This window comes from Chiloscyllium plagiosum, unplaced genomic scaffold, assembly GCF_037043375.1.
Source record: "Chiloscyllium plagiosum isolate Xiang-an unplaced genomic scaffold, Cpla_swu_hap1 HiC_scaffold_4, whole genome shotgun sequence".
Classification (NCBI taxonomy): Eukaryota; Metazoa; Chordata; class Chondrichthyes; order Orectolobiformes; family Hemiscylliidae; genus Chiloscyllium; species Chiloscyllium plagiosum.
Genome location: NW_028270142.1, coordinates 145427730 through 145449881, shown reverse-complemented (window position 1 = coordinate 145449881; position 22152 = coordinate 145427730). Strand labels below are relative to the sequence as shown.

The 22152-nt window shown below is 40.4% G+C and overlaps 1 protein-coding gene across 2 annotated transcripts in view; it reads left to right on the top strand.

Annotated features, from left to right (window-relative positions):
- The window catches only part of ttc39c (tetratricopeptide repeat domain 39C), a 108769-nt gene that overhangs the window by 46506 nt on the left and 40111 nt on the right, over positions 1 to 22152 (top strand). For both annotated transcript variants that reach the window (XM_043687605.2, XM_087986753.1), the window contains exons 4-5: positions 15560 to 15674; positions 21256 to 21607. In XM_043687605.2, the coding sequence (XP_043543540.2) occupies positions 15560 to 15674; positions 21256 to 21607 (467 nt within the window). The remainder of the gene's footprint in view (positions 1 to 15559; positions 15675 to 21255; positions 21608 to 22152) is intronic.

The following is a 22152-nucleotide window of genomic DNA, read 5'->3' as shown; positions in this document are numbered from 1 at the left end:
TTATTTTTACAGCGCCTGAGATGATTGATATCCAATAATTACAGCCATCTTCTCTGTTTTCCGCCTTGTGTCCCATTGACACCAGTTTGGCTTGGTCTCCTTAACGCCTCGATTCTGTCGCTGCTGTCTTGATGCCAAGGACTAGAAATCTTGCTGCCCTGCCCTATGATCTTCTTTGAGCCAAGACACTAATGAGGTGAGGAGTGCAGTGACCTGGCAAAACCACAACTGAGTGCCATTGAACAGGGTAACTGGGAGTGTTGGTTAGCTCAGTTGACTGGATGGCAGGTTTGCAATACAGAGTGATGTCAATAACATGGATTCATGCTGGCTGAGGTTTCCATGAAAGACTCTCCTTCTCAACCTGTCCCTTCACTTAAGGTGTGGTGACCCTCTGGTTAAATCACTACCAGTCATCAGTCTTAATGAGAAACCAGCCCTGTGACCTGGCAACTTTACTCTTACCTTTGCAAATGCTACTTGGTGGCACTGTCAATAACTCCTTGCATAAGTTTACTGATTATTGAGATTAGATTGATAGGTGTAACTGGCTACATTGAATCTATCCTGTTTGTTGTGGGTAGGATATACTCGGGCAATTTGCTATACTTTTGTATTGATTTTTGTGATATAGCTTTCGTTCTGTAGAATTGTATTTCTGTACTCCTTCGCCTTTTCTACTGCTTGTGTATATTCTCTTCCTTTTAAGATTCTTCTTAAATCCTAAAATAGAAACAAAAATAATGCTAGAAATGGCAGTTTCTGTTGTGAGCGAAACAAAGTAAGGTTGTGACTTTACCAAATTCTTATCAGCTTTTTCTTTAAAACCTACCTTTCTGATCAAGGTTTTGGTTATCTGTCCTAATTTCTCCTGTGCATCTTGACAAATTTTATTTAACCCTCATGCTGCTGCAAGTTGAGACAAGAAAACAGGGAGTCTAGTTCCATTCCTGCTGTGTCACTGTTACTTTGCTGCTGTTCATTCCTTCCTTGTATCAGTCTGTGATCATTGCGATTAAAGTTTCCATTCGGTTTGTCTCAAAAAAATGCTCTGTCCGTTTTGTCAATTTGTTGTAAATATGTGTGAAGTCCTCTTTATTATTACAGTACACATGCTCTGTTTCCAATGCCTCTAAATGAGATTGTTGGCTCAAGCCCCAATTTGAGCACACAATCCAAGCTGGCACTGATCTAAAGCACTAAAGGAGGGGCTTAATGTGGATATATGAGATGCTTAATTGAGGGCATAATTGATTCAATGACACTATTCAATGGAAGAGTAGGGGAATTCTTCCACTTTCCTGGCCATTACTCATTCTTTAACCAATTTGTATAAACGAATGCTAGAATAAGTTATCTGGTCATATTTAATTGACTGCCAATTTTGTCTAAATAATAGCAATCTTTTGAATGACTTGTGTCATTCTTGCCTGGCTTCTCAAGTGATTATGAAAGATCACATGTCCCTGTTATAAGGAAGAGCAGGAGAAATCTCTTGCCCATACGTAACATATACCCCTCAGCCAGCAGCTAAAAACCTTGTGAGTAGGAAGTTGCTGGGTCATAGTTAGCTGCCAATGTATTGTAAATTGTAAGGATAAAGGAACAGCGGTATGTACCATCTAGACAATGCACTGTAGAAATTCATCAAGTCTGTTTAAACAGTAACTTCTAAACCCATGACCACCTCCATCTAGAAAGACATGGGTAGCAGATACATGGGAACAGTACCACCTACACGTTTTCCAAACCACTCTCCATTTGACTTAGAAATGTCTTGCCAATTGTTCAATATCAAAATCCTGGAATTCCCTCCCTAACAGCATTGTGGGTCTACATATAGCACATGGACTGCAGATAACTTGCCACCACCTTCTCAAGGATAACCAGGGATGGTTGATAAATGTTGGTCCAGCCAGTCTTGCCCACATTCCACAAATGAATTTTTCAAAAGCATAAAGCGAACACTATAATTTAACATGATCGTGGCTGATCTGCATCTCCCATTGAAGGAGTGTCGCTTTGACAGCTTGTGATTTCAAACAAACCTGTTGGACTATAACCTGGTATTTTGTGATTTTTTTTTTACTTTTTCCATCCAAGTCCAACACCTCCACGCCATACACATATTTCCATATCTGTTACTGCCCTTGGCATCCAACATGAAATTCAGCAGTAATTAATTGGCTGTAAGTTGGATGTTGGACCAATCTGGACATATGATGCAATGCAAATACAGCATTCGTCAAGTGAATGTGTCAGATTTGAACTGCAAGAAATTCACAGGAGTGATGATAGCCGACAACATGTCCTGGACTTCCCATGTAGATGCGACGGTCAAGAAGGCACAACAACACCTGTTCTTCCTCTGGCGGCTCAGAGAATTCAGCATCTCCATAAGGACCCTCCTCACCTTTACAGATGCACCTTGGAAGGCACATTGTCTGGGAGCATAACGGCCTGGTTTGGCTACTGCTCTGCCCAGGACCATAAGAAACTACAGAAAGTTGTATGCACAGCCCAGACACCTCCCATCCGTGGACTCCATTTACACGGCTTGCTGCTGTGGAAAAGCTGCCAACATCATCAAAAACCCATCTAGCCCCTGGTAATGCTCTCCTTACAACCTATTCCGTCAGAAGATACAGAATCTTGAACACACTCATCAGTAGGTTCAAGAACAGCTTCTTCCCTGCCATTAGTAGACTGATGAATGGATTTTCTAACTTCAAATGATGCTGATCTTGCCTAGCACTTGGTGTAACCCATATGTCTTACTCTGTCCAAGATTTCTTTTCACCCTATGATCACCATATATCTTTGCTTACTATGATCTGCCTCTTCTGGTCGCAAACAAAGCTTTTCACTGTACTTAGGTACACATGACAATAAATAAATCAAATCAAATTCTTTTAGAAACATAGAAAATAGGCACAGGAGTGACCTGTTTGTCCCTTTTTGAGTCTGCTTTGCCATTCAGTATGATCATGACTGATTATCCAACTCAGTAGCCGTCTTCTCCCCATATCCTTTGATTCCTTTAGCTCTGCCAATTCAATCATGACTGATAAGTTTCTCAATCCCATTCCCCAGCTTTCTCCCCATAACCCCTGATACTCAGCCTATCTATCTCAGTTTTAAATATACTCATCTAGGCCGTAGTAGATGTTGGGAAGATATTTCCATTGGTAGGAGACACTCGGACCTGAGGGCACAGCCTTCGAGTAAAGGGAAGACCTTTTATAACTGAGATAAGGAGAAACTTCTTTAGCCACAGAAGGCTGTGGAGGCCAGGTAATTCAGTATATTTAAGACTGAGATAGACAGGTTCTTGATACTCAAGAACCTATACTTGCAAAATGTGGGAAAGTGGGTTGAGAAACTTATTAGCCATGATTGAATGGCAAAGCAGACTCGATGGTCTGAATGGCCTAATTTCTGCTCCTGTGTCTTATGATCGAAAGCTAATATCTGCTTGAAAGCATTCAATGTTATGGCTTCACCTTTGTGTGACAGAATGTTCCACAGGCTCACCATTCTCTCTGGGAGAAGAAAAATCTCCATTCCAGATGGTGTACCCCATATCCTTAGACTGTATTTCCTTGCCAGTCACTGGCGTATCCTTCCTCCTTTTACCCTGTCTAGGGTATTTTAGTGAGTCAGTTTTGATTACATTAATGCAACAGGCAGCAATAATTAAGTCTGATTCATTTGTATGTTCAAGATTTTTGCATATTTTGTTCCATATTAAGAACAAGGGATTGTTTTTAGACATATGTTTCCAATCTGGATTATAAAGCACTTTACTCAAACTTTGCTCCATTTTATTGTGAATGAAGGTGTTTTTCTACATTTTATATTGCATCTCAAGTGTTTTGCTGCAATACATTTATCTTCTATTCTGTTGGCATATTTATACTTCAACTGTAGTTATCACAAAAGTCTGCTCAACTTCCTCTGGCAGCTCATTCTATACACTCACTGCCCTCTGTATGAAATTGTTGCCCCTTAGGTCCCTTTTAAATCTTTCCCCTCTCACCCTAAACCTATGTCTCTTAGTTTTGGACTCCCCTGCCCTGGGGAAAAGACCTTGTCTATTTACCTATCTATGCTACTCATGACTATTATAAACCTCTGTAAGGTCCCCTTAGTCATGATGACTGAGGAGTCCAGAACCAGGTGTATGCCAGTTAAGACTGAAAGGGAGAAATACCTTCTCTTGGAGCGTGGTAAACAACATTCGCTCCAAGCTGAGTGTGTGTGCGCACACATGGTGATTGGTGTTGGTACGCTAGTTGCAGCATTGACTTCTGCCTCCTGAAGCCATTTCATGCACAGAACTCTGAGGCCAGTAAGGAAAATTGGATGGAAAGCTGCTGGTGGGAGTGTGAAATTCTATGATGCAGAAGGTGATTGAGGCCAATACATTGAACGTTTTCAAGAAAAAGTTAGATGCAGTATATGTCTTGAGGTTTAATAGATCAAAGGGTATGGGGAGAAAGCAGGACCAGGGTACTGAGTTGGATGATCAGCCATGATCATATTAGATAATGGAGCAGGCTTGAAAGCTTAATCCTGCTGTGTTACTAGATTTCAAAGTTTCTACCACTACCAATGGTGCTTTATATAAAATGCTCAAGGGGAATGATAAGGTGGACATTGAGCAGATGTTCCACCCTTTTGGGATAATCTCAAAGATGTGCAGGTCAGGTAAATTGGCCACGCTAAATTGCCCGTAGTGTTAGGTAGGGAGTAAATGCAGGGGTGTGGGTGGGTTGCGCTTCGGCGGGGCGGTGTGGACTTGTTGAGCCGAAGGGCCTGTTTCCACACTGTAAGTAATCTAATCTAAAAAAGAAGTCATCGATATAGAGGTCGGTTCAAAACTGAGATGAAGAGAAACTACTTCTCTCAAGAGTTGTGAATCTGTGGAACTCACTGCCACAGAGTACAGTGCAGGCAGAATCAATCAACAAATTCAAGACACAAATAGATATGTGTCTGATGATAAGGGGGTAAAGGGCTATGGAGAGTAAGCTGGAAAGTGGAGTTGAGACCAGGATAAGATCAGCCATGATCATGCTAAGTGACGGAGAAGGCTTGAAGGGCTGAATTGCCTACTCCCGCTCCTAATTCCTATTTTCCCATGTTATATGAGAGATGTATAATCTGATTTCATTGATGTTTGTGGGAAATGTAGAGGACAAAAAAAAGAGCATTAGTAGACTGTTTGACCATCAAGCCTAGTCTACCAGTCGGTATGGCAGATGGAGTTTAATGTGAGGTGCTGCATTTTGGAAAGGCAAATCAGGGCAGGATTTATACTCTTAATGATAAGGTCCCGGGGGGTGTTGCTGAACAGACAGACCTTGGAGTGCAGGTTCATAATTCTTTGAAAGTAGAGTCTCAGGTAGATAGGATAGTGAAGAAGGTGGTTCGTATGCTTTCCTTTATTGGTTAGTGCATTGAGTATAGGAGTTGGGAGGTCATGTTGCAGCTGTACAGGGCATTGGTTATGTCACTTTTGGAAAATTGTGTGCAATTCTGGTCCCCCTCCAATTGGAAGGGTGTTGTAAAACCTGAAAGAATTCAGAAAAGATTTACAAGGATGTTGCCAGGTGGAGGTTTGAGCTATAGGGAGTGGCTGAATAGGCTAGGGCTGTTTTCCCTGCAGCACCAGAGGCTGAGAGGTGACCTTACAGAGGTTTATAAAATTGAGGGGCATGGAAAGGGTAAACAGACAAGGTCTTTTTCTTGGGTTGGTTGAGTCCAGAACATCAGGGCATGGGTGAGAGGGGAAAGATTTAAAAGGGATCTAAGGAGGTAGCTTTTTCTCACAGGGTGGTATGTGTATGGAATGAGCTGCCAGAGGATATGGTGGAGGCTGGTACAAATAAGACATTTAATAGACATTTGGGTGGGTATATGAATAGGAAGAGTTTAGAGGGATATGGGCCAAGTGCTAGATATATGGGCCAAATGTGATTAGATTAATCTAGGATATCTGGTTGGCATGGACGAGTTGGACCGAAGGGTCTGTTTCCGTGCTGTAAATCTCTATGACTCTATGATTATTGTCCGATCTTTTATCTCAACACCAGATCCCACATATGCCCTCTACCCCTCGATACCTTTAGTGTCTAAAAATCTCTTTTTCTTCAATATTTTCACTAACATGGCCTCTACAGTATTTTGCGATTGAGACTTCAAATAGTTCACCTACCTCTGAGTGAAGAATTTGCTTGTCATCACAGTCTTAAATGGCCTATCCTAAAATTCTGAGACCATGAGTCCCTGTTTTAGACCCCACAACCATTTGCAAGGAAGCATAATCCCAATCTCCATTATGTCCACTTCTATTAGAATTTTGTGTTTCCATGAGAAACCCTCTCATTTTTCTAATCTCCGTTGAATTCAGGCAGGGTTGACCCAATCTCTTCTCATACGCCAATCCTGTCATCCCAGGATTCAGTCTGGTTAACTTGCTGAAATTCTGTGGCAGGTATATCCCTTCTTAGGAAATGAGGCAAAATGCATGCAGTAATGGTCTCACTAAGGTTCTGTAGAGCTGCAGTCAGGCATCTTGTGTTTGTATTCTAATCCCATTGCAGTTAAAACTAATATGCTGTTTTCTTTCCTAACTGTTTTCTGCACCTGCATGTTTGCTTTTAGTGACTAGTGCACAAGAGCACCAAAGCTACTGTTGCACATCAATGTTTCCCAGTCTATCACCTATTAAATTATAATCTGCCATTCTGTTTTTCCCACCGAAGTGGATAACTTCAGACCCATCCACTTTGTACTGTTTTTGATTTGATTTATTGCTGTCACATGTACCTAAGTACAATGAAAAGCTTTGTTGTACAAGCAGGTCATAACATACAAGGACAAACAAACCAAAGGGTGTTTAGACAGAATGAGGCATACAAGGCTACAGCTGCACAGGATGTGCACAAAAGCAAGATGAACATGAGATTTGAAATTAGAGAGGTCCATTCAGCAGTCTAATAACAGCGGGGAAGAACTATTCTTGAACCTGTTAAGTAGGTGTTTTTAAGCTTCTTTATCTTCTGGCTGACTGAAGACATTGGAAGAGATTAAACCGAAGTCTGAAGGATCTTTGATGTTGGCTGCCTTTCTGTGGCAATGAGAAGTGTAGGTGGAGTCCATGGATGGGAGGTTGGCTTGCATGATGGTCTGGGCTGTCTTCACAACTTTGTTCAGTTTCTTCATCCTCTCTTGGGCAGAGCAGTTGCCGTAACAAGCCATGATGCACCCAGATAGAATACTTTCTATGGTGCATTTGTAAAAGTCGGTGAAGGTTCTTCTGGACATGCAGAATATTGTGGGCGGCACGGTGGCACAGTGGTTAGCACTGCTGCCTCACAGCGCCAGAGACCCGGGTTCATTTCCCGCCTCAGGCGACTGACTGTGTGGAGTCTCCCCGTGTCTGCGTGGGTTTCCTCCGGGTGCTCCGGTTTCCTCCCACAGTCCAAAGATGTGCAGGTCAGGTGAATTGGCCATGCTAAATTGCCCGGAGTATTAGGTAAGGGGTAAATGTAGGGGTATGGGTGGGTTGTGCTTCGGCGGGGCGGTGTGGACTTGTTGGGCCGAAGGGCCTGTTTCCACACTGTAAGTAATCTAATCTAATCTAATCTAATATTCTAAGCCTCTTGAGGAAGAAGAGGTGTTGTTGCATCTTTGTGGGAGGACCAGGACAGATTGTTGGTTATCGTCACTCCTGGGAACTTGATGCTCTCAACCCTCTCCACCTCAGCTCCATTGATGTAGATATAGGGTGTGTCCTCCTCCTTTCTTCCTGAAGTCAAAGGTTAGTTCTTTAGTTTTGCTGACAGTAAGGGAGAGATTGTTATCTTTGCACCAAGCCTGTTATCTCCTTCCTGTATTCTGACTCATCATTGTTTAATATCCGGCCTGCAGTGGTTGTGTTGTCAGTGAACTCGTAGATGGTGCTGGGACAAAATTTGGTCACACAGTCACGAGTGGACAGCGAGTTTGGTGGGGGGGGGGAGGATGCGGTGGCTGAGTATGCATCCTTGTGGGACGCCAGTGTTAAGGATTATCGTGGAGGAAGTGCTGTTGTCTAACTTCAATGTGTCTGTCACATATTTGACAATTCATTTACTTGAATGAATTGCCTTGAAGCTTCTTTACATCCTTCCCATCAATCCCATGTAGTTTTGTTTCATCTACAAATTCCTTTGTGAATAGCTGAAGCCCATCCACTAAACCCTGTGGTATTCTGCCAGTCACCACCTTCCACTTTGGAAAAGGTTCAATTATGCCTGATTTGTTTGCTAACCGATTCTTGGTCTATACCAGTAACTTATCCATATTTCCAAGTACTTTGATTTTGCACTCTAATCTCTCTATCAAAAGTTTTCTAAAAATCCAAATACATCACATCCACTAATTCTCACTTACCAGTTCTACGAGTTAAGTCTTCAAAAAAACTCTAATAGGTTGTTGAACATGATTTCTCTTTGATAAATCCATGTTGACTTTGTATAATTCTGTTGGTACTTTCTCAATGTTGTGTTATTGCAAGCGTTATCTAGCATGATTCATACTATTGATGCTAGGCTAATTGATTTTGTAATTTTGAGACTTCCCCATTCCTCATTTTTAAATAGCAGGGTTGCATATGCCATCCTTTAATTGCCGGGACAGTTCCAAAATCCATAGAATTTAAAAGACGACAATCAATGCATTCACTATTTCCATGGCTTCTTCCTTTAGTACCCTAAGATGCAGATTATTAGGCACTGGGGGATGTATTAGTTTTCAGTCCCATTAATTACTCAGCATTACTCTTGTTGTAATTTATTTAAATTCCTCAGCCTTCCTGAGAATTTATTTGGTTGTCTTCCATGAAGACAACTGAATCAGTTCTTTATTATTCTGCTGTTTCTTTGCTATCCATTTTATCATTGGCCAAGTGGTATTATTGCTGGTTCATTAATCCAGAGACCCAGATAGTGTTTTTGGGATCTGGGTTCAGATCCTGCCATGGCAGTTTGTGAAATTTGAATTCAATTAGAATCTGGATTTAAGTGACTAATGATGACTATGCAACCATTGTTGACTGTCAGAAAAAGCCATCTGATTCACTAACTTCCTTTAGGGAATCTAACTGCTGTCCTTACCTGGTCTACACGTGATTCCAGACCTGCAGCAATGTGGTTGACTCTTAACTGCCGAGAAGTGAAGGAGGAGGCAAGGAAACGGATTTGAGGCCCAGTGTAAATTGGTTGTTTGTTCAGATGAAAAAGAAATAGAGATATAAAATATAAAATAAAATTGGTGGGACAGATTGGATGGCAAAACAAATGAAGATGTAAGGTAAAAGGAAATGATAATAGTACAAGTAAAGAAACACAAGATATGTCTAGAGGAGGTGTCAGTAGAAATAATAATAATCTCTTCTATCCAAAACTTGGGTGCATTGGTTGTGATTTCAAATTGTTGAACTCATTAAATGCAAAAATCTGTAAAGTGCTTAGCTGAAACACTAACTTCTGCTAAGCTTCCTTGAAACAGTGATGGAGCCCACAAACAGGAAATTGGGGTGAGAATTAAGATGAAAGGCAATCTGGAAGGTTTAGTCCTGTTTGTTGACTGAATGATTTAATAAATCAATCCCCCCAACCCACATTAGGACTCGTCAGTGCAAAGGAAATCACATTGTGGGAAGCAAACTTCGTATTGTTATGGAGATGTGTTACCGAAAATATTAATTTATGCTGCCATAGGCTGGATGTATCGATTCATTAAATTATAAAACTATTGTTTGGGTGTGTGTCTCTTCAGCTTTACAAAGCAGAGGACATTGTCTGCAGCAGCAAAAACATTGCATTTGCAATGAGCTGAAGTTGTTGTGGAGAGACTTGAATTCACCTTCTGTGGAAAGTGACTTCAGTTATAGACAGCACTTGGACAATCTGTGAACAATTTAAGACTGCAGAATTTGCATTTGTGAGATTTTTGCAATGAAATGAGTTAATTATTTAAGAACTTTTTGTTGATGAGGTGATGGCCTAGTGGTATTATCACTGGACTGTTAATCTAGTGACCCAAGTAATGTTATGGGAATCTGGGTTTGAATCCTGCACTAGCAGATTGTGGAATTTGAATTCAATTTTTTTTAAAATCTGGAATTAAGAGTCTAATGAACACAATTCCATTGTTGATTGTCAGAAAAACCCTTCTGGTTCACTAATGTCCTTTTAGGGAAGAAAACTACCTTCCTTACCTGGTCTGGTTCATACATGACTCCAGATCCACAGCAATGTGGCTGACTCTTAAATACCAGATGACAGTGGAGTAGCAGGGCTACGCGTGGGCTCCTGAGCAAGTCCGGGGCTCGTCTGCTCCTATCTGCTTGCTTTCTTTTTCTTCCTTTTTTACTTTTGCTCTTTTTCTTTTTTGCTGTTTCGTTTTCTTGTTTTTCTTTCCTTTAAAGCCTTTGGGAGCGGGTTAATCAGCGGCATCGGCACAAGGGCAGATTCCCGTCGCTCTGACGCAGTGAACACCATTGCTCCCAGCGATTGGAAGCGGTGGCAACAGCAAGGATATGGCTCCTCCCATCGTTTTGGGGCCAGTGGTGGCAATAGTAAAGCTGCTCCAACGAGCGAAGATGGTGGCAGCAAAAACATGGCTCCTCCCAGCACTTGATGTGAGACTTGTAAGCCGACCAAGACTTCAGGCCGTTACTAGGCCTGGATATCTGCATTAGTGGTTCCAAACACCTTTTATAGCAATAAGACTTAGACTTTAAGGTGTGGATGTTTTGCTTACCTTTTGGCTTTCTTTTATTTCTGTTGTTGATTTTTTAAAAAAAAAGTTCTGGTTTTTTAACCAAGATGGCAGCGGAGAATGACGACTTCATACACTTTTCACTGTACTCATTTATTTCTATACTTGAGTGCACGTGACAATAAAAATCTAATTCTAATTCAAACTGCTCTCTGGTGATTAGGGAAGGACAACAAATGTTGGTCCAGCCAGCAACATCCTCATCCCATGAATAAATAAAAAAGACTTAAAGAACTTGATTGACTTGTTTATCGTACTGAGCTATATTGTCTAATTTTTAATTGGGATTATAATCTTTCTTTTTAAATTCAAGCTTTGTCATGTCTAGTGGAGGAGTGGGACTAGGAGAAGAATTAGTCCAACCTTCTGAAGTGAAACAGTATACTAACTTGAAAGAATTTGGATGTGAGCATAAGAGGTATAGTTATTAAGTTTTCAGGTGACACTAAAATTGGAGGTGTAGTGGACAGCGAAGAAGGTTACCTCCGATTACAACGGGATCTTGATTAGATGGGCTGAGAAGTGGCAGATGGAGTTTAATTCAGATAAATGCGAGGTGCTGCATTTTGGGAAAGCAAATCTTATCAGGACTTATACACTGAATGGTAAAGTCCTAGGGAATGTTGCTGAACAAAGAGACCTTGGAGTACAGGATCATAGCTCCTTGAAAGTGGAGTCCCACGTAGATAGGATACTGAAGGCGGCATTTGGTATACATTCCTTTATTGGTCAGAGTATTGAGTACAGGAGTTGGGAGGTCATGTTGCGGCTGTACAGGACATTGGTTAAGCCACTGCTGGAATATTGCATGCAGTTCTGGTCTCCTTTCTATTGGAAAGATGTTGTGAAACTTGAAAGGGTTCAGAAAAGATTTACAAGGATGTTGCCAGGGTTGGAGGATTTGAGCTGGAGGGAGAGGCTGAATAAGCTGGGGCTGTTTTCTCTGGAGCATCGGCGACTAAGGGGTGACCTTATGGAGGTTTATAAAATCATGAGGGGCATGGATAGGATAATTAGCTAAAGTCTTTTCCCTGGTGTGGGGGAGTCCAGACCTAGAGGGCATAGGTTTAGTGAGAGAGGAGAAAGATGTAAGAGAGACCTAAGAGAGGATGGTGCGTGTGTGGAATGAGCTGCTGGAGGCTAGTACAATTGCAACATTTAAAAGGCATCTGGATGGGTATCTGAATGGGAAGGGTTTGGAGGGATATAGGCTGGGTGCTGGCAGGTGGGACTAGATTGAGTTAGGATATCTGATCGGCATGGACGGGTTGGACCGAGGGGTCTGTTTCCGTGCTGTACATCTCAATTACTCTATAATTACAAGTAATTAATAGTTAAATTTGGAAGGAGTGTTTTGTGCCTTGGACTGTATGAAGGAAGGAGGTGAAAGAACTGGTGTTGCATCTGTGATGTAGGGGATGGTTCTGTATGATGGGATGATTTCCAGAATGGACAAAGGCTTATTCCCGGTCCATTTGGAATCCTGGGGGTGGGGAATCAGGAAGAACTTTGGTGGTTGTATCATGTTGGAACTGCAGAAATGGTAGGGCTAAATTGTTGAAAGTGCATTTTACAAGATGCTGAGAATACTTTGCTCATCAGATCGTGTGCCAGCTCAAACAGACTAACTGGCTTCATAGGTTACAACAGTTCAACTGCTTCTCCATGTTAAAAATGCAAGCCACAAGATATCATTTCAGGGTCCTTGGCCCAATTCTCAGTTACTTCATCAATGACTTTCCCACCACCTTAAAGTTCGGAGGTGGGATGTGCAAATATCTGTGAAGAATGTTCCGCGCCATTCTAGACCTCTCAGATACTGAAGAAGTCCATGCCCAATTGCAGCAAGGCCTGGAATAACCTTCAGGCTTGGGGATGATAAGTGGCAAGTAATATTTGTGCCCAAACAGACTAGGTAATGACCATATCCAAAGGAGACATTCCAACCATCATACATAACATTCAGTGGCATTACCATCACTGAATTCCCACGATCAACATCCTGGGGGTTACCATTAACCAAAACTAAGTGCAGATGAATACTTTATTCTGCCCTTTTCGTCCTTCATCCCTCTCCCATGTTTGTCATTGAGAGGCTTATTTATTCTATTTATACATTAACAATCTAATGAGTGTCAGTTGATGCTATTAGCAGTTTAGCATCCCACCAGGTCAGAGTTGCTGATTATCTGCAACCCTTCTATTTGCAGAAGGATATGATAAGCCAATAAAGTAAACATTCCACAAGCACCCATATTTAATATGTATGGGCCACAAAAAGTTAAACTCCTTGAGAAATACTGAACAAGGCGAGCAATGATTATACGTTTCTTTAAAGATAGATGGGAGCGCAGTGAGTCTACTGATTGAATCTTATTTTGTTCGTGCTGCCATGTCAATATGCCTGATATTGGATTGGATATCTTTGTTCGAGTTTATTAAGATTGATTTGAAATTGGAAAGAGTAGCAATCTAGTTAAAATGACTAAAATCCAAATGTAAAGGAAATCCAGCATCTATTGGACCTTTGCCAAATATAGCTATCGGTGTGGCATAATGAACCGTTAGAATCACTGTCTCAACCAATTGAAGATCTGAAATGAATTGAATGGTGGAGAACACGCCATTTGATCAGATGCAAATATCCCACTGGATGTTGACACAGCTTCCAAAGAGCTGAATACTCAATGCTGAGGATGTGTAGATTCTTGAGGTGAAATTGTTGCCACTAAGCCTAGTAGCATTTCACAGTAATAGGGATATAAAATTTCATTATCTTTAATATCACACCTTTATAATTTGAGAATTTTTGTATTGTCTATCATGGTTGTGAACTTTTCATTTGTTAGCTCATTTGAAAACCAGTATGAATTTCACTTTGTGGTAGGACATTCTCTGTTCTTATAGCACTATTCTTCTTTAACGTACAAAAGTAGTCTTTGTTTCTGCCTTCAGCCTCTTGCTGCTGACCTTTAAGTTTATGCTTACACCAACTGATAAAAATAGTTTCTCCTAATTACTCGTCAAAGCATCATCTTGTCCTTCAGTGCCCTAGTGAAAAAAGCTCATCTTCTGAAGTGTATCCTAAACCTCTTATAACTAAATGAAATGATCTCCTCTTATCCCTGCATTACATCTATTAAATTTCTTCACCCACAGTATAAATGCTGCAGCTTTCTTACAGAAGGGCAACCACAACTCGACAATTCTGTTTCAAACTGCCTTTGAATAAGTTATTTATACTTGATTCAAAGTTGGTTTCCTGTTCAAAAATGAATTACCTTATGTTTTGAATTAAGCAATGTAATTTAAATAGAAATTTAGTGGCTCTAAAATTTTATATTATAGATGCAACTTTAGAATTTGAGAGCGTCCATGAAAAATACTTTTCTTTTTATATTATTTGCAAAACCAAAGATCTGATTTGATTTATTTATTATATAAACTTATCCCTGTCTTTGCCTCATCCCGTTTGCTGAACCTCTGCTGTTTGTCATGCATTGAGTTTCTTTCTGCCAGACATCCCACTTTGCATAAGCTTGAGCTCATCCAAACATTTGCTGCACTTGTACCAAGTTCATTTCATCCAACATCCCAGTGCTTGCCAGGTTTGTACATTGGCTTCCAGTCCAACATTTATTTGCTTCTTTGAAAAAACCTCATTTTTATTTTCAAATCCACTTATGACCTCATCTCTATTAGTGTAATTTTTTCCAGCCCCAGAGACCTCTGTATTAATCAAATCCATGCTTTTCATCATTCCATCGCTAGCAGCTCTAGTCCATAAATCCTGGAATTCCTTTTCTACGCCTCTGACTCTCTACTTCATCCTTGTCATTTAAGACATCCCACAGGACTCAGCACCTTGACCAAGCTTTGAGTAACTTGGTTTAAAATTTTGTTAACTCTTCTGTTTACTATGTTAAATACATTACATTAATGCAAGTTATTGTAAAAGTTAGTGCTGAGGAATTCAAATTATTAAGCTGTACAGTTTAAGAATCTATAGGATCCCTTTCTACCTCATCATTGAAACCTTTTGCTATAAAACTTCAAATATCCATATTTGTATAGATCTTTGGGAGAATGACCATTTTAACATTCTGATGTATTACTTTGATCCCCGGAGTGCAGTATTTTACACAATTTGGACCAAGTCCTAGTCAATGCCTTTAAATCCAACGTAACATTATGACTACAAATCCACTATGGTTAATTACAGGAAGAGATCATTACTAAAATTGAATGAGAGATATGAGCTGTTTCCTGGCATATTTTGTGCTTTTGGAATTTGCCAAATTCTACAGTTTCCTAAACATATTACTCAAATAACTAATTTTTCGTACCAAAGGCCTTGTATCTGAACCAGTTGTAGCACAATAGATGTTCCATCTGAATTCTCCTTATTAATAAGTTTAATTTTGCTACTCCTGCTTATTAAGGACAAGATTTTATTGAAAAAAAATAGTCTATCAATAGTTGCAAACACAAAGTAATTTCATAACAGAAGAACGAATATCACAGGCTATTGTGAATTCTCGAGGTTTATTGGAGGCAACGCTTGATCGACCATCAATCTTTGTGTATTTCTTGCCATGGGTCTCAGTTGTGTTTCTCAAATAGCAAAGTTATCTGACCATTGGAGAAGACCAAAGCTGACCATAATTGAGCTCTTGAAACTTGTTACACCATGTTAAAATTATTTTTTTTCCCTTTTGCTGAACAGATTGATATGCAGAGGCCTAGTGCATTGGATGTTGACAGACTCCAAAGACAAATCATCATTGCAGACTGTCAGGTCTATCTTGCTGTACTTTCCTTTGTAAAGCAGGAGCTTTCTGGTATGTTGTCATTTTAGGTTAAGATTATTATTTAAATTTTTCTGTATTGAAAGTGTAATGTAAGGTGTGTGATTTCTACATTTTTGATATCATTTATTTTTGTATTTGGAGCATGAGATAGTGGCATGTGGGTTTTGGTTTGTATCCATGAAGGAGTTTAACTCTTAAACCTTTCTGAAGTCATGGTTTTGGATGTGGGTTTGCCCGTTGAGCTGGAAGGTTCATTTTCAGACGTTTCGTCACCCTACTAGGTAACATCTTTGGTGAGTCTCCAGGTGAAGCACTGCTGCTGATTCCTGCTCTCTATTTATATGTTTGGGTTTCTTTGGGTTGGTGATGTCATTTCTTGTGGTGAAGTTATTTCCTGTTCTTTTTCTCAGGGGGTGGTAAATGGGGTCTAACTCGATGTGTTTGTTGATAGAGTTCCGGTTGGAATGCCATGCTTCTAGAAATTCTCATGTGTGTCTCTGTTTGGCTTGTTCTAGGGTGGATGTGTTGTCCCAGTCAAAGTGGTGTCCTTCCTTATCTGTATGTAAGGATACTAGTGAGAGAGGGTCATGTCATTTTGTGGTTAGTTGATGTTCATGTATCCTGGTGGCTAGTTTTCTGCCTGTTTGTCCAATGTAGTGTTTGTTACAGCCTTTGCACGGTATTTTGTAAATGACATTAGTTTTGCTTGTTGTCTGTATAGGGCCTTTCAAGTTCATTAGCTGCTGTTTCAATGTGTTGGTGGTCTGAGTAGTCTGGCAATCATTTCCGAGATGCCTTTGATGAAGGGGAGAGTGGCTAGGGATTTTGGACCTGTCTTGTCTGCTTGTTTGGGTTTGTTGCTGAGAAATCTGCGGACTGTGTTCATTGGGTTCCCATTCTTTTTGAATACACGGTATAGGTGATTTTCCTCTGCTCTGCGTAGTTCCTCTTGGCTCGTTGAAATAATGTTCTGATGCAACTTCGTTTGTGGCTGTTGGGATGATTGCTTCTGTATTTGGTCTGTATGTGTTGTTTTCCTGTAGTCGCTGGTTTGAAGTTCCCCATTGGCTGTTTGCTGTACTGTGACATTTAGGAATGGCAGTTTGTTGTTGTTTTCCTCCTCTTTAGTGAATTTTATGCCAATAAGGGTATTATTGATGGTCTTGAAGGTTTCCTCTAATTTGTTTCGTTTAGTGATGACAAAGGTGCCATCCACGTAGCAGACCCAGAGTTTTGATTGGATGGTTGGCAGAGCTATTTGTTCGAGTCTCTGCATTACTGCCTCTGCTAAGAATCCTGATATCGGAAATCCAATGGATGTTCCGTTGGTTTCTCTGTAGGTTTGGTTGTTAAAGGTGAAGTGTGTGGTTAGGCATAGGTCCACTAGCTTGATGATGCTGCCCTTGCTAATGAAGTTAGTGGTGTTTGGTGTATGTGTCTTTGGTCTTCTAATAGTGTGGTCAGTGTTTCCAGGCCAGGTTAATGTTGATTGATGTAAACAGGGCTGTTACACCAAAGAAGACCATTATTTCATCCTCTTCTTTCTTGGTGTCTTTGGTCTTCAGGAACTCTTAGGTGGAGTGGATGAATTGGTGTGAGTCTTCTACTAAGTGTTTTAGTCTTTGGTCTGGCTCCTTGGCCAATCTGAAAGTCGGTGTTCCAGTTAGCGAGACTATGGGTCTGAGGGGGGGGGCTCCTGGTTTGTGAATTTTGGATAATCTGTAGAAGCGTGGTGTGTTGGATCTGCCTGGTTTCATTTTTTGGAAGTCGGTCTTATTGATTTCTCCAGATTTCTGAAGTTTCTATACAGACAACAAGCAAAACTAGTGTCATTTACAAAATATCATGCAAGGACTGTAACAAACACTACATTGGACAAACAGGCAGAAAACTAGCCACCAGGATACATGAACATCAACTAACCACAAAATGACATGACCCTCTCTCACTAGTATCCTTACATACAGATAAGGAAGGACACCACTTCGACTGAGACAACACATCCATCCTAGGACAAGCCAAACAGAGACACACATGAGAATTCCTAGAAGCATGGCATTCCAACCAGAACTCTATCAACAAACACATCGAGTTAGACCCCATCTACCACCCCCTGAGAAAAAGAACAGGAAATGACATCACCACAAAAAATGACATCACCAACCCAAAAAAATCCATATAAACAGCAGCAGTGCTTCACCCAGAGGCCCATTGAAGATATTACCTAGTAGGGTGACGAAACGTCTGGAAATGAACCTTGCAGCTCAGCAAGCAAAGCTACATTCAGAACCTCAACCTGAGCTACAAATCTTCTCAAAACTCGCGAAGTCATGGTTTTTAAAGAAAAATATTGAGAGATGATGTTCTTGGAGGCTATTGGGAATTTGTTTATATTGAGAGAGTTTATGACTGAACAAAGTAAACATTGTAGTGTATTAGGCTTAGGAAGGATGTGGAAATGTTTTGTTTTTGGCTTGGGGAACGTTCCATAGCTTGAAAAAGACCTATAGTTTCAGTTCAGTTTTCTGAAGTCTAGTTGAAGCTGACAAAAAAGGTAAAGAACTGAAGGGGCTGGAAATGAGAAACAAAAATAACAATTACTGGAAAGAATTCGGCAATGGGGAGGCGATGGCCGAGTGACATTAACACTGAACTGTTATTTCAAAAACCCAGATAATGTTCTGGGTACACAGGTTTGAATCCCGCCACGGCAGATGGTGGAATTTGAATTCAAGAAAATTCTGGAATTAAAAATCTAATAATGACCATGCTTCCATTGTCAATTGTCAGAAAAAACCATCTGGTTCATTAATGTCCTTTAGGGAAGGAAATTACTATCCTTACCTGGTCTGGCCTACATGTGACTCCAGACCCATAGCAATATGGTTGACTCTGAACTGCCTTCTGGACAGTTAGGGTTGGGCAATTAAATGCCAGAGACACCTAAATCCCGTGAATGAATAAATTTAAAAAAAACTCTGGAAGCACCTGTGAAGAGAAAGCAGAGTCACTGTTGGGGTCCAGTGACCCTTCTTCAGAACTGTTGTGTATCTGTTTTTTGTTCAAGTGGGAGCTGGATGTGTCAAGTAATTTCTCCTGAAGAAGGCAACATGGGGCTCAGTGGTTAGCACTGCCGACTCACAGCACCAGTGACCCCAGTTTGATTCTACCCTCTGGTGACGATCAGTGTGGAGTTTTCACATTCTCGCTGTGTTTGAATGGGTTTCCTCCAGGTGCTCTAGTTTCCTATCACTATCCAAAAATGTGCAGATTAGGTGCATTGGCCATGCTAGATTGCCCTTAGTGTCCTGGGATGTGAATTAGCCATGGGAAATGCAGGGTTTTGGGAATAGGATAGGTAGGTGGTTCTGGGTGAGGTGCTCTTTAGAGGGTTGGTGTGGACTTGATAGGCCAAATGGCCTGCTTCCACACTGTATGAATTCTATGAATCTATGATTGTTTAGAATGGTTGAGAAATATGTTGCCTAATTATAAGAAATTTAGTTTGGAAGTTCTTGTATTTGGTTAAATTCCTGAATGGATTATTTGAAGCTGAGCAAGTCTAAGCTCAGCTGTACGAAGATTCAAGAAAGAGGCTATATAATTCTTGAGGCTGGGAGTTGAAACAGCAATTCAGTTGAGCTCTAAGGATGTGGTTAAAAAGGAATTCTCTCTGCTGTGACTACTGCAAAGGAGTGCATATAGAATTGATGGGATTGTGTTTTACTGTGCATTTGGAAATCTTGAAACTTAATTTGTATGAAAACAGTTTGACTTGTTCTGTTTTGATTTTATTTCTTTCACATAAGAAACTTCTCTCTCATTGTTAAAACTAAATCTACAGGACTATATTTGTGTTTCAGTAAAAGTCCATGGAATTAAAACAAAAGACAGAAAAAAAATATCAAGCCAGATTTCAGTCTGAGATCTGAATTGTCCAGTAATACCATCAACTAGGATCATAAGAGTAATTTAGATATTCTTCAGAAAGCTTCTATTTGTAATGGTTCCCACTAGTGCTTTGAAAATTGAAGAATCAAGGCCCCTATATTCTGTATTTCCTTTAATTTTTTTTATATATGTTCCTGCCTCTGGCACCTCTGTGGAGTTCTTGCTAGTCTGTCTGAGCAGGGAGGATTATCTGTATACATTTACATTGGAGGTAGATTGTGTAGCTTTTTCTGTACTAATGTAACTTGGCTGGTCCATTTATTGGTGGAAGGAACTGGGTTAGGATACACTTAAGCATATGGGATTTATCAAGTAGGAAGGACACCCCTGCAACTCAAAGATCACAGGAAATAGAAGAAGAAAAGATTATTTGGCACCTTGTGTCTGCTCCACCATTCAAAGTGATCATGACTGGTTCAGGGCTTCAACTCCACTTTCCTGCTCACTCCAAATGTCCCTTGATTTCCCAGGTTATCAAACATCCCAGCTTTATCCCAGCCTTAAATACATTCAATGATAGAGCATCCTGAGGGAGAGAATTCCAAGGATTCACAACCATTTGAATAAAGTAATTTCTCTCCTATGTAAGATATGTTCTTGGGATTGTAAATGCAACCAAAGTGAAAGGTTGATAGGTGAAGTTGGTGAAAGAGAATTGATTAGTAATTCTGGTTTAATGTCATATTTTTAAATTAAACTTCAGAGATTATAAGTACTGAAGTGCCTCTGTGTCTTTGGGCCTATGAGTGACATTGGTGCCAATACAATTTTATCCATAAGTGTCAGAAGTCAATGACATCAGGTGATAGTCCAACAGGTTTATTTGAAATCACAAGGTTTCAGAGCACTGCCCCTTCATCAGGTGAAGTGCAGAGAGGCACATAAGCACAGATTTTACTGCAGAGAGATCAAAAGATCAAACTGATGGTGTGAGAGGAATGTTGAAAGATTGAATAATAAGTCTTTGCAGGTGATCACAAGTGTCAGACAGTGTGAGTAGTGTCAACAACTGATTCAGCCATTTGGTTCGTCTCCCACACCACTTTGTTAATCTTTTGTAATTAACTCTCTGCCTCAATTAATCATATAATAGGTTATCCTTCACTTGCTATTCAGCTGTTGACACTTTACTCACACTGTCTGACACTTCTGATCACCTACAAAGGCTTATTATTGAACCTTTCAACACTCCACTCACACCATTTGTTTGATCTTTTGATCTCTCTGCTGCAAACTCTGTGCCTATGTGCCTCTCTGTGCTTCACCTGATGAAGGTGCAACGTTTCAAAAGCTTGTGATTTCAAATAAATTGTGCTGGACTATAATCTGGTATCGTGTGACTTCTGACCTTGTTCACCCCAGTCCAACACCGGCATCTGCACATCATCTCACTATGCAGTAGTTATCAGCATTCTTGCCACATTTCCAGCTGGCCATGACTGATCAAGAGGTGTCCTGCACTGAGCATGAAATACGAAATAGATTGGCGGCGTGTGGGGGAATGAGGGGATTACTATGCATCTTCCTGCAGCAGGATGACTTTCGTGTTTCTTGGTTATCTTAGACAATTTAGCTTCATTTTGCCACAATTGAGGTGTAAAACTAAGTGTTGCTTCTAAAAGGTTGACAAAGATTTTGTTTCTTTCCTTCCAAACTAAAGCGTATATTAAAGGTGGATGGATCCTTCGAAAAGCATGGAAAATTTACAATAAGTGTTATGCAGAAATTGATGCACTACAGATGATGCATAAAAAAAGATCTCAGGAATCTCTGACGTCTGATAGGGCTAATGATAACCATATTCCTGCTGTATCTCTACAAGAAGAATCACTAAGTAGACTGAAAGGTGCTGTCAGCTTTGGCTATGGGCTTTTCCATCTTTGTATATCAATGGTACCTCCTAACCTGCTGAAAATCATCAACTTACTGGGGTTTCCTGGAGACCGTCTGCAGGGATTATCTTCCCTAATGTATGCAAGTGAAAGTAAGGACATGAAGGCTCCATTAGCTACGTGAGTACATGTATCAAGTACTTGATTTTCCTTTAAAAATGTTAATAATTGCACCAATTGCATGATACATTTGTGAAAATATACCTCTTGTTTTCATAGCACATGGAATATCTTTCCTGCTCACTTTGTGGAGGTTATTACAGTGGTTCAGGGAAGGGAACACGCTGGGTAAAATTAAGGCAGGTTAGCTTATTGGTCATCTTTGATGTGTTCTGATTTTGTTTTGGCACAAACCATTAGCATTTGAGGATGCTGATCTTGTGTCAAATCGAACAAATGAAACAAAATCGATCTTGGTTGAGCAAATGTTTCACAACCTCATATCCATGTTGCTACTTGTCCCCTTTATTTTTTTAAGCTGTGTTATCCTCCATAAGCAACTGTTACATCATCAAAATACTCAAATCAAGTTAGTTAAATTCAATTCACCTCTAATTAATGCTGTGCTGACATTCCTTTTCTGCTGTTGGTCCTTGATTGTCATTTCTAAAAACCTTTCCACCACCTAGGTTTAAATGGCTGGTTTGTAGTTGCAGGGTTTATCC